Here is an 11,452-nt window from a genome sequence, read left to right as displayed (position 1 = left end):
TTGTCTGAAACCCTCAGGGAAGAGCCTACAATCCAGTATGGAGAGCACCCCTGGGGGCAGTTCAATCCAGCAGACAGCTCAGCACCACACAGCTGTTTGCTCACTTCCCCTTCCTCTCCAGTGGGTCGTGGGAGAGAATTAGAAAAACAAAAAAAAAGGTAGCACTTGTGAGTTAAGAACGATTTTATAGGACAGCAAGGGAAGGAGAAACAAAAACAACAATAAAAGGCTATACAAAGCAAACGATATACAACACAATTGCACATCACCTGCCAGGTGATGCCCAGCCAGTCCCCAGGCAGCAGTCTCTCCCCTCGGCCAACTCCCGCAGTTTTAGTTTTCAGCATGATGCCCTGTGGTATGGCATATCCCTTTGGCCAGTTTAGGACCTGGATCTGGCCCCTTCGGGTGCATGCTGGTGATCTGGACTGTTGATGACTGCTAAGAAGTACCTTTCCTCACTCACAGGGATAAGATTTTTCTTGTCTGCAGCAGGAGAAATCTTCCAGCAGCTTCATTTCAGACCTCATCTGCTTTACCTCTTCCCGGTCTTCCCACTTTCAACCACAGCAGTTCCTGCCAAAAGTGAGAGGGTTCCACCTTCCTCTCTTTGCCCAAAGAGTGAGACAAAAGCCACACAAACCTAAGCTAGATGTTGTCAGTGACATCCACGGTAAATGAAGGGATACCTTAGCCTGCAGCACCACCACATGGGAGAGGGAGAGAACACACAGCCCACGCGGCCGCCCGGCTGTGAGATGAGCCTCCTCTAGCGCGAGCGCTGTCAGGGCACGACCCCCACCCGCCTCTCCCATCGGGAACTGCCAATCGCAGCCCGCACCCGATCGGAACCCACCCTTCCCACCGCCGTGCTGCTGCCTCCCCGTGGAATCGCGGGGTACCTGAGGCTGTGTCCCAGCCCGCGGCACCCTCAATAATCCCCCTCGGACAGCCCTCACGATTCTCATCCCAGTGGTTAAAGCTCAGCCGTGGCACCCTTGTCCCAGAGCTAAACTCAGCACAGGCAGCACGCAACTTGGCACTGTTGATTGTAGCACCTGAACATCTTTATCTTAGAAGTGAAGCAGAAGATTCACATGCAAATATCCCTTTTTTGATGACAGAAGTGATAAACAGAACTTTTTTCTTCTAAGAAAAGCCTTCTAAAGAACAAGATATTTCCCCATGGATGAGGTCTGCACCATACGCAATGCTTTCATTGGAGGTCTCTCCAATTCCACCCAACTCAGACTTTCCAGCATCTGATAGACACAGAATCACACTATTTCCCCCCCCCCCCCCCTTTCTGGTGTTAATTTCAATAAATAGAATCTTAGTATGTATTTTGCACAGTCTCGGTGTCTTTCTCCCTGACATCACAACAAGCATTAGCCCTGGTGCATTACAGTTAGAAACCCTGAAGAAGTGCTCAAAGCCACAGACCCTACTAATAGCTCTGGGGACAATCAGAAAAAAAAAAAAACCTCCAGGCACAAGGGATGTGGCCTTAGAGACACCCAGGGAGACGCTGTCACTGGGCCCATCAGCATCCAGAATGACAGGGACATCCGTTTCCTATAGCAGATCACTGCAGTGACACTGATGAGATTCTTTGAGTTCATCCTAAATGAGATACAGCACAACATTCTTCTATTAGCCCTAACAGGATACCCGGAATTGAATAAACATGTACTGCCTGCTCTGAAATGTACTATATTAAGAAAGGCACCTTACATTTCTCAGTGACCTCCATTAACAAAACCTGTAGCATTGAAGAAAGGGGATAATTATGCAAATCGCACTGAAGGAATCAAGTACGTGCCTACTGCGTTGCAGCATTAAAACACAACTGGGACAGCATTAACATGCTATTTCCACAGCTACTCCAATAAAGTTTTTTCACCTCTTGTTTTTTTGCATCCTAAGTTTTTTGCACTCTATGCCAACATCCCAATTCAAGTATTAGGCTGCAAAATCTATCATTGCAAACCTCTAAGAAATCTACCAATAAGAAAACGTACTGCTTAAGCCTTTTACAATAGAGCCACAGCAGTTGTCCCAGCTGTTGAAATTAAAAGCATCAAGAGAAGCCTAAAAAAAAAAAAAAAGAAATACACTACTGCACAACAATTTTAAAACAAAAGAAAAAAGTCAAGTAATTCTTGGGGGAAAAAAAGTGAAGGAAATTAGTTTATATTTTGTCCACTTTATATGAACTAAAAACAGATTCTTGAACGTTTTAAGCATGAAACTACACTATTACCAATGAACAAATTGTCTTTTATAGAAAGAATTTAAATTATATTTTTAAAACAACACTCAGAACAGCACAGCTCAGCTGCAAATTTGCAATCTCACAAGTACCTTGCTGAATTTTTCAGATGATTTTTTTTTTTTTTAGTTTGTGGTGTAAGAAGCTCAAAAAAAAAGGCTTACATCACTTTGTGAACCAGCAGGCAGGAAGACAATTAAACTCATCAGCCAAGTATTTTCAAACTACCTATACACCACACGATAGATAAATACTCTCCTCCTTTTTCCCCTCCCTAATCTCTCAAAGTAATGGCTTAGTTCCTTGGATTAAATGATGACCAACTGAATTGGTTTTGTCTTCTTGGCAACACTAAATCCAGTGACAGATCTCTTTGTTCTTTTTCTGAATCCACTAGCTGATAGCCCAGCATGTTTATAGCGCCTTTGCAAACTTCCTGTATTTTCTTAATTTTCTGGAATGAAAGAACATTTCTCCACGCCTGGGAAACATTAACTGCATCTCGAGATGTGATTTTGAAAGCTTCTTTTTTTTTTCCCGGTCCCTGTCCATGTGTGATGTTATAGACCCAGCTTTTGAGTGTGGGGGTCAAACTAAGATCTGCAAATTTATACATTTCTGAGATTTCTGACAATGGGTCTCTTACCAGATCTTCAAAACGGATCAACAGATAGCGATCTTTAAGGAAGCTAGGTGGTTTCAGAGTAGCTGTTTCATAAATCTGAACATGACTTCTACAAATCTCTTGCATTACTTTGTATTTGCTGTCTTCCAATTTAGTGCCATTGGTACTCAGAACAATTCCATTGTCACGGGCTAATGCTTTGACTGATTGTTCTCGTGACTTGACAACTGCCCTGGGGTCACGGACTAAGTGAATTATTTTGAGGTTCAGAGATGGATCGGTGAGAAGTGGGTAGAGGACCTTCAAGTCAAAGAAGCGAACCTCCTTGATTACAACGTGGCTGTAGGTTTTACAGGCTTCCTCCACCTTGCTGAAAGGGTATCGTCCACAAAGAGTCTTGCATGCCATTTCACTGGTTATCTCGGTACGCTGAAAGGAGTCACAAGCAGGAGCTGAACACAAAGCCCGACTCACTGCCCACTGGAAAAGATCAGATAAGTTTCTTTTCCAAGGCATGTAGGCATCAAAAACAGACATGTCGCAGAGAAAGACTGACCTGACCAGGTCCCGCACTGCCATGTGCAAGACTTTGGCACTGTTCTGGTACATTGTAACCCATACGTGCCATGCAGGCTCCATCAGGTAGAAGACACTGGGGTGCTGGCTGAAAAGCTGACCAACAAAAGAAGATCCCGACCGCCAGGAGGAGAGAATGAGGATGTGGACCTGAGACGATTTTTCCTCAGAAGGAGGTGTGAAGCTATTGTACCGAGCATACATGAAGAGTAAGAATCCAGTCTGGACCATAATAAGAAGTGTCATGATTGTGCTGGAAATCCGAATTCTTGCCATTCTCATGGAGCAATTAAAAAAGCTGAAAAAGAGAAGGAAAACAATGGTCAGCTGTTGATGCTATGGCATAACAATAACACGATACAAACAGTAGCATTAGTAAGAGCTTTCTTTAAATATGCATGCGTATTTGGCGCTACTTAGTTCCTTAATCAGCGGTACTGGGAGGAGAGCATCTGCAGATGGACGGGTGCTGGAAACAGAAATAAATAAACGCATTACAGCAAAATCACAGTAGAAATAAATATGGAGCAAAGGCTTCATGCTGAAGGAAATCTTAATGCTGCTCAACTGCTCAAAATACAAAATGCTCTCTTCTGGGAATCTGGCAAACGCTGCCAAAGGAAAAAAGAAATCATAATCACTCCACTGTATTTCAGTCTTAGTCTAAAATAGCAAGGGTTTCTATCCTTTGAAAGGAGTAAACATCAATATTAACAGTTGTGGCTACTGAAATTAAAGTTATCTTATCAATGACTGTGAGCATTGCACCCTGTGGTGACAGTAGGATGCTGCACCAACTGATGGTCAAGCACAGCTCTCCATTTTCCAAAATTACAGAAGGGTGAAAACTTGCAATCTGAAGCAGCTTCCGGCTGCCATAAATGTTATATGGAACAAGTAGTTGATGTATGCACTTGGGCAAGAGTGCATATGCCCCACGAGTGATTACTCTGAGATGGTATTTAAGGAACTATCCATTTATGAGTTAGCATTCCTCACAACTTTTTACTAAAGATTTTTGGCACCTAACCCTTTATGCTCCTTTGCAGATTTCACTTGAAAGCAGTCAGCATGCAGACGACACCAAGCTGAGTGGAGCAGCTGACACACGAGAGGGAAGGGAGGCCATCCATAGGGACCTGGACAGGCTTGAGAGGTGGGCACGTGCCAACCTCATGGAGTTCAGCAAGGCCAACTGCAACGTCCTGCATCTGGGTCTGGGCACTCTCAAGCACAGATACAGGTTGGGTGGAGAAGGGCTTGAGAGCAGCTCTGAGGAGAAGGATTTGGGAGTGCCGGTTGATGAGAGACTCAACACAAGCCAGCAACGTGCGCTTGCAGCCCAGAAGGCCGACCATAACCTGAGCTGCATCAAGAGAAGCGTGACCAGCAGGGCGAGGGAGGTGATTCTGCCCCCTACTCTGCTCTCGTGAGATTCCACCTGGGGTACTGTATCCAGTTCTGGAGCCCCCAGCACAAGCACATGGAGTCATTACAGCAAGTTCAGGAGAGGGGCACGAAGATGATCAGAGGGCTGGAGTACCACTGTGGGCAGGAAGGCATAAGGGAAAGGAGCCCTTCTCCCCCCCCCATCTTCTGCTGCAGAGGGAAGAAAGGGGAAAGACATGCACTTTGTATTCTTAGACTACAGAAATTGTGACTTCTGTCATTTGGAGCATTTCGTGCTTAGGCAATGATCTGTAAATATGACTTTTTTTTTTATATGTGTGTATATATAAATGTCTTTAACCTTCAAACCAAAATACAGGGTCTCCAAACCGAAATAGATTGTTTCCAAGCTGAAAGAAAGCTCCTCCCAAAGAAGTCAGTGAGCAGCATAGTAAGCCAGCAGATGGAGACATGTAAAGTGGACGTCCAGGAGAACCATGACATTCCCCTATGAGGACAGGCTGAGAGAGCTGGGGCTCTTCAGCCTGGAGAAGAGAAGGCTCCAAGGGGACCTTATAGCGGCCTTCCAGTACCTGAAGGGGCCTACAGGAAAGCTGGGGAGGGACTTTTTACCAGGGCAGGTAGCAAGAGGATGAGGGGGAAATGGTTTTAAAGTGGAAGAGGGTAGGATTAGACTAGATATTGGGAAGAAATTCATTACTGTGAGGGTGGTGAGACACTGGAACAGGTTGTCCAGAAAGTTTGTGAATGCCCCCTCCCTAGAAACATTCAAGGCCAGGCTAGATGGGACTTCAAGCGACCTGGTCTAGAGGGAGGTGTCCCTGCCTATGGCAGGGGGTTGGAACTAGATGATCTTAAAGGTCCCTTACAACTCAAACTATACTGTGATTCTATGTTAGCAGGCTGAGTTTAAAGGAAATAAAATCCTCATGTATGAAGATCATATTGAGTGTTTTATGCATAAGCATTTACAATTTAACTGCATTTAGACAGCTTTTTCTTATTATAGCAAGAAGTAGATACACCAACACTCTCTGGAGTCTGTTGAAAGCAAATCATGCAGACCAGTAAATACAAACATAAACCCATTTGACATAATAAATGAAAGAGTTTTGTTTTTTTTTTTGCGCTAGCATTAGGAAATATTAAAAAAGACTATTTACTAGTACAGAAAGCTGAAATAAATAGCTGAGTGAAAGGGATGGTAGAAATGGGTAGTTATCAGCTCTTTCCACTGTGACAAATCACAGAGGGTGGAATGGACCTCAAGAGACCGAGTTCAGCCCCCTTGCTAAAGCAGGCTGCCTACAAAGGGTCGCACAGGTCGGTGTCCAGATGGATCTTGAGTATCTACATAGAAGAAGACTCCACAACCTCCCTGGGCAACCTGCTCCAGTACACCCTTATCACAAAGAAGTTCTTTTGCATGTTAGCACAGAACTTCCCACATTCAAGTTTTAGGCCATTACTCCTCATCCTATCGCTACCATTACTGACACTTCCACTGCCACCTCTGAGACTGTAATGCTATAATAGGATGGAAAGTACCCTGATAATAGCAGGGTGGCGAAGTCTTCGGCTACAGCAAATGAGAAGGAACCCAAATGCAGCAGCTGCAGATACAGAAATAAAGAAAAAGAGCTGCTTACCTTTGGAAGGCCTCACGTAGACAGGGATCGCCAGCAAGAAACGCCCTCACCTCCACTGCCAACCCTTAAATAAGGGCTGGGAAGGGGTGGATGCTGACTCTACCCCTTCCAGTCACTCAGGTGCATTGCTTGCAGCTGAGCTCCCCTGGGCTGGCCCTGCCTTCCCACCAGGTGCTCCATCACTGCTTCAGGCCGTGACTCAGTATTTCCACATTTTTTTTCCACATTTCGCATCTCTAAAAAGCTTGAAGTATCACAATATATGCTTTCATACACATGGATGCTGCTACGTATAAATTATTATTTTAATAACAGTTACGTTGTTCTTACTTTTCTGTGACACTGTTACTTTTTTATTACAGTACTTCCTCAGGGAAAGCTCTGGCAAATAGAATAATCAAAATTCTAATTCTAACAAATTCCTGGGGCATAATTATCTTTTCACAAGCCAATGCAAGTGCTCAGAATGTGGTCTGAAAAGCATCTGCACATACAGTTGCAGTCAGGTCACAGTCAAGAGTTAAGCTCACTCACCAGGCTTGTCTGCTAATGGCTACTACTAGAAACAGGATCCTGAAATAGGCAAACCCACAGTATGCCCTAGAATGACTATTCCCATGCATTTTACAAAAAAAAAAACTAATTATACAAATTAGATAGGAAAGAGACAATTTGCTCTATCATTTAAGCCAGCTCTGATAGAATGCTGAACTGCAGAGCCGTTAGCATCTGCCATCCAAAAAGCTAGATGCAATGCAGAAAGCTAACCAGCTTTAATCAGAAGGGTAAAAATCAGTAGTACTGTTATATTATACTAAAATTACTATAAAGACAGAAAGAGAGCAGCACACACGGGCTCCCTAAGCTCAAGGCAAAAGACTGGCTTGGAAGACTCTGTCAGAACAAATAGGTCTGGGTCTGTTGCAGGACGACTGAAAAACTGGGCTAGAATAAATCACAGAACTGGAAACAACTGAAGGAAAAATTACAAGTACCTTCTCCAAAAGCAGTTCCAAGCAACTGAATCTTAACTGTCTTTGCCAAAGTCTTATCCAGTCATTTTATGTCTAAGAAAATTTCCAGCATGCTTTCTTTTAAAATAGTTTATATTTATGAACCATTTTAAAGCTGAAGTCTTTATACATTACAAATACATTACTTTAACTTCCAGAAAATGCAAAAAAACACATTCAAATGATTTCCAGAATAGATTTCTTACACTGAGAAATGAATACCTGCTGTATTATATGTTTAGGCTTTTATTAGCTGAAAATTATTTCATCCTATATGCTCATCATACACTAAATGCTGACTTACAGACCAATCATTAGAGTTGAATATAAGTATCATTTATGTGCTTATAATTCACCAAGGCATACCTCAATACTGACTGCAGAAAAGATCATACTAGTAAATGTCATCATGCATTTTACAGAATTAATAGGAAAACGTTTGTACATGGCTTGATAAACAGAGCAAAGCTCACCTGAGGCTCTGTATTTTATGGAGAAGTTTACTCACCACATACTTCAGATATAAGACACTGTATCACTGTGTATAAGAAAAGAAACACACCACCAGAATGGCTTCTATGAGCTTACATTAGAAACAAATTTTCTGTTCAAAATAGTGAAAAATGCAGGAACATTACAAAGCAGGTCCAAGAAAAGGACACAATACTGCAGTAATTCTTGCTATACATCACCCTGCTGGCAAAATGTCACTTTCCAGTGATCTTCCAAAACAAGAAATGATACATCTTCACAGCGCAAAAGCTTATTGCATTGCCAACAATATGCAGATTGGCTGGAGGGGATGAGGGGTGGCTTAGTTTAGAGAGTGTCTTCCATAACCACTGGTATTTCAAAAAGAGTTAGAAGACTTTCCAGTAGTTTTGCTAAATAGTTGAAAGGATTGCCTGCTTAATTATTTTAACACAACAGAGAAAGTAGAACAACAGAAACAATAAAGTGCAATAAATGTACTATAATCAGACATTTTGAAATCTGACATTATATTAGCATTTCTGCTGATGGTGATCATACAGCTTTTGGAAACATCATTTCTTTTACAATCTAGCAGAAAATCAGACTGGAGGAGTCACTTCCAGGTAATGATCAAGCTTAAATACTTTGTAATATAATGAAACATACCATGGTTTTCATTGTATGACCATAAAATTATATTAATAATAATATTTTTTTTAAAAAGGTATTGGGGTTTAATCTTTTTTTTGTTCATATTTTTAAACCAGTTTGGAATTAGATAGTTTGATGAACAAATGACTATGTCAAGGCTTAGCCCTACAAAACCTATTTTCCCATGCAGTGCTGCAGAAGATAACAAGGCGTTTTTCGCTACTAGTATTTTACTTAGGAAATAGTTTATGTTCCCAACCAAAACTGAAGCTGAGCAGATGTCATTTCTTGAAATCTTCGTTGAAAATATTAACTGTTTTCAAGGATGACAGAACTGGGATCACAGAGACACTTTGGTGACCAAGTGCTATTCATCTAGATCAAACTTTGCCAGCACTGTTAACGATACCATCCTAAAAGTCAGCCTGAGGACACGCAGGCTGAGCTGCGCTGTGCAGTGCCCCATGGAAGCCCCACTAAAACTAAGAAAAAATGACAAATGATTTGGCTCTGTTATTTCCATCTAGAAACAGAGGCTGGACACGTTAGAAAAATGGAAAGGGACCTGCCAGAATGTCAGAAAATGAGCTCTACAGCATCTGATTTCACCACCTAATTCCAGCACTCCTTCACCACAGCACTCCTCCACCACGCACCGCCGGGCAGCACCGCGCCTGAGGCGGGAACAGGGCCGGGGCCCAGCGGCACTCGCCGCGCCGGGCAGTACCGCTAATTCACCAGAACGAGCTGCCACCGTTTGGGCTGCTCGGGACGGACCTGCAGCTAGATAACAAGAAAGAGGCCCGCTTCACGTAAGGATCCGGACGCGCGCGCAGTTCGCTTCCCGTGGCGCGGACCCCCGCCCACCTGGACGTACCTTCCCGCCGCCTCCCGGCACTGCCGCGGATCCGAGCTCCCAGCGGAGACAATGAGCCGCTTTCAGACGTGGCCGAGGTGCCGCGGCAGCGGGAGGAGCCCGGGAAGGGGCCGATCCGCCCCGAGTCCGGAGCATCCCCGGGAGAGGAGCAGCCCCGCGAGGGCCGGCCGGCAGCCCGCCCCGCCCCGCGCGGTACCGGCTCGGCGGGGCCGCGGCCTCCCCCCGTCTGCTTCTCAGGCGGAGCGACGAGCAAGGCCGCAGGAGCGTCCCGCAGCTTCCTGGTACGACGCCGCTAGCCCAGGACCTTTCTGCCTCGGGCCTGGTGCCCGTCGCCCGGCTGTGAGGAGCTGCACCCTGCTCCCAAGCCAGCCAGGAGAAGCACGAGGCCACTGCTGCAAACAGACTGTTTGGCTCGTTAAACAAACCTAGAGGTGTTCTTCTGTTTGTTTCCCCCCAGCATATCACCTCTTAAAAAATGAATGGCACCCCAAACGTTTACAGTTCCACTTCTATGTGCAAAATTTCTAACCCACTACTGTGCTTTTTATGAGAAAAGGCACTTCCTAACATCCAACTAATTTTAGCATGCCTTCGTGCCCTCCTCACAGAACACAGCTTAGACTGCTCTCTGGCACCTACGTCCACAGTAGTTCTATGTAGCAGCATGGTGTTTATTTGCAGTGGTATTCTTATTTACTGTTGTTTAGCAAGCTAAAGGAAGAATTCTTACAGACAGCCTTCCAAGAAAGACTTGAGTTAGAAAGGACAATCGAAGGGTTAACTACTGCATGGGGCTAGGGTAAGTAGAATGTAAGGCAAGATAAGAAACTCGGTGAAACTCCATTATGAGCAGGGACCATTACAAAGAACCAGCCAAAGCTGGAGCAACTCTGCAAAGCAGCAGTGAGGTGAAAAGGGCAGAGTGATGAAGATGTCGAGCCTTCATCCAACAATCACCAGGAGGAGCTACAATGCATGCACCAGGGGGAGGGACCGTATGCAAAGGAACTCCCAGAAAATGATGAATATGTAGACGGTCCCAGGAAACCTGCTGAATATGTATAAGCTTGGCTTTTAAATATCTAACATTTCTGCCCATGGTTATGCGAATGTGGTAGGGCGACGACCCAACTCGCATCCGGTGTGGGCGCAGCACCACAATCAACATACCAGCTTTATAACCTAATCTCAGGTTACGGAGTTTGATTCCGCAAGTCAGACTTCTTCTTAGAGCTAGGTGACCCACTTCTTTTATCTACACAGTTCTCTTTTGAATGGAGAATTTTGCTAAATAGTATCCAGAATTGTTTTAGCATCCCTCCTGCCCTAACGCTGCTTTGCTAGAACTGAACAGTAACTACAAATTCAGAAATGTAAGCCCAAAAGAAAAACAAAACAACAAAAAGATTGCATTGTCTATTTCCTCTTTCTGGGCTTAAGTCATCCTTCCTCATTCTTGGGGACAGGTGGGAAATCTTTCAGTTTTCACCAGGGATTACAATTAGTTTCATTTTACTCTATTCTGAATTACCATATACATTCTGAAAATAATTATTCATTTGCTTCAGAACTCTGAAGTTTGTTAGTCTTTTACTTTTTTTGTGTGAAACACTAAGCTTCTATGTTTTAATTTTCCCAATTATTTCCAGTTTACAGTTACAGTAACATTACCAATAGTAAATGACCATGCAAATCTTGCAGATACCATCACCTAGACCCCAGCTTCTCACATTAGCCTTAATTTTTCCAACCAATTTAATAACTAAGTCAGTGAACACTCATAATTAAAGTTACAGAAACGTGGGAAAAAAAGTGAGGATGAGTTAAGAGTCATATTCCCTATATGTATTTTTTTCCCTTTCATAGCACACCTAAGTGGATATACAAGTAGCTCTTAGCTGAACT

At 43.8% G+C, this 11,452-nt stretch overlaps 1 protein-coding gene across 3 annotated transcripts; it reads right to left on the bottom strand.

The window, feature by feature from the left end:
* LOC110404460 (carbohydrate sulfotransferase 6-like) lies at positions 166 to 10,969 on the bottom strand. Of its 3 annotated transcripts, XM_021408777.1 has the most exons (3): positions 9,548 to 10,969; positions 2,919 to 3,771; positions 166 to 576 (listed from the first exon to the last, which is right to left on the bottom strand). In XM_021408777.1, exons 2-3 carry the CDS (start codon positions 3,753 to 3,755, stop codon positions 520 to 522), a joined length of 894 nt encoding a protein of 297 aa, XP_021264452.1. In that variant the 5' UTR covers positions 3,756 to 3,771; positions 9,548 to 10,969; the 3' UTR covers positions 166 to 519. The 3 variants fall into 3 exon arrangements, with proteins under 3 accessions (XP_021264452.1, XP_021264450.1, XP_021264451.1); XM_021408775.1 differs by having other exon boundaries at positions 166 to 3,771; XM_021408776.1 differs by lacking the exon at positions 9,548 to 10,969 and adding an exon at positions 6,533 to 9,530 and having other exon boundaries at positions 166 to 3,771.

This window comes from Numida meleagris, chromosome 10, assembly GCF_002078875.1.
Source record: "Numida meleagris isolate 19003 breed g44 Domestic line chromosome 10, NumMel1.0, whole genome shotgun sequence".
In the NCBI taxonomy this organism is placed as follows: Eukaryota; Metazoa; Chordata; class Aves; order Galliformes; family Numididae; genus Numida; species Numida meleagris.
The sequence above is the reverse complement of the archived record's forward strand: the minus strand, read 5'-3'. Positions and strand labels throughout refer to the sequence as shown.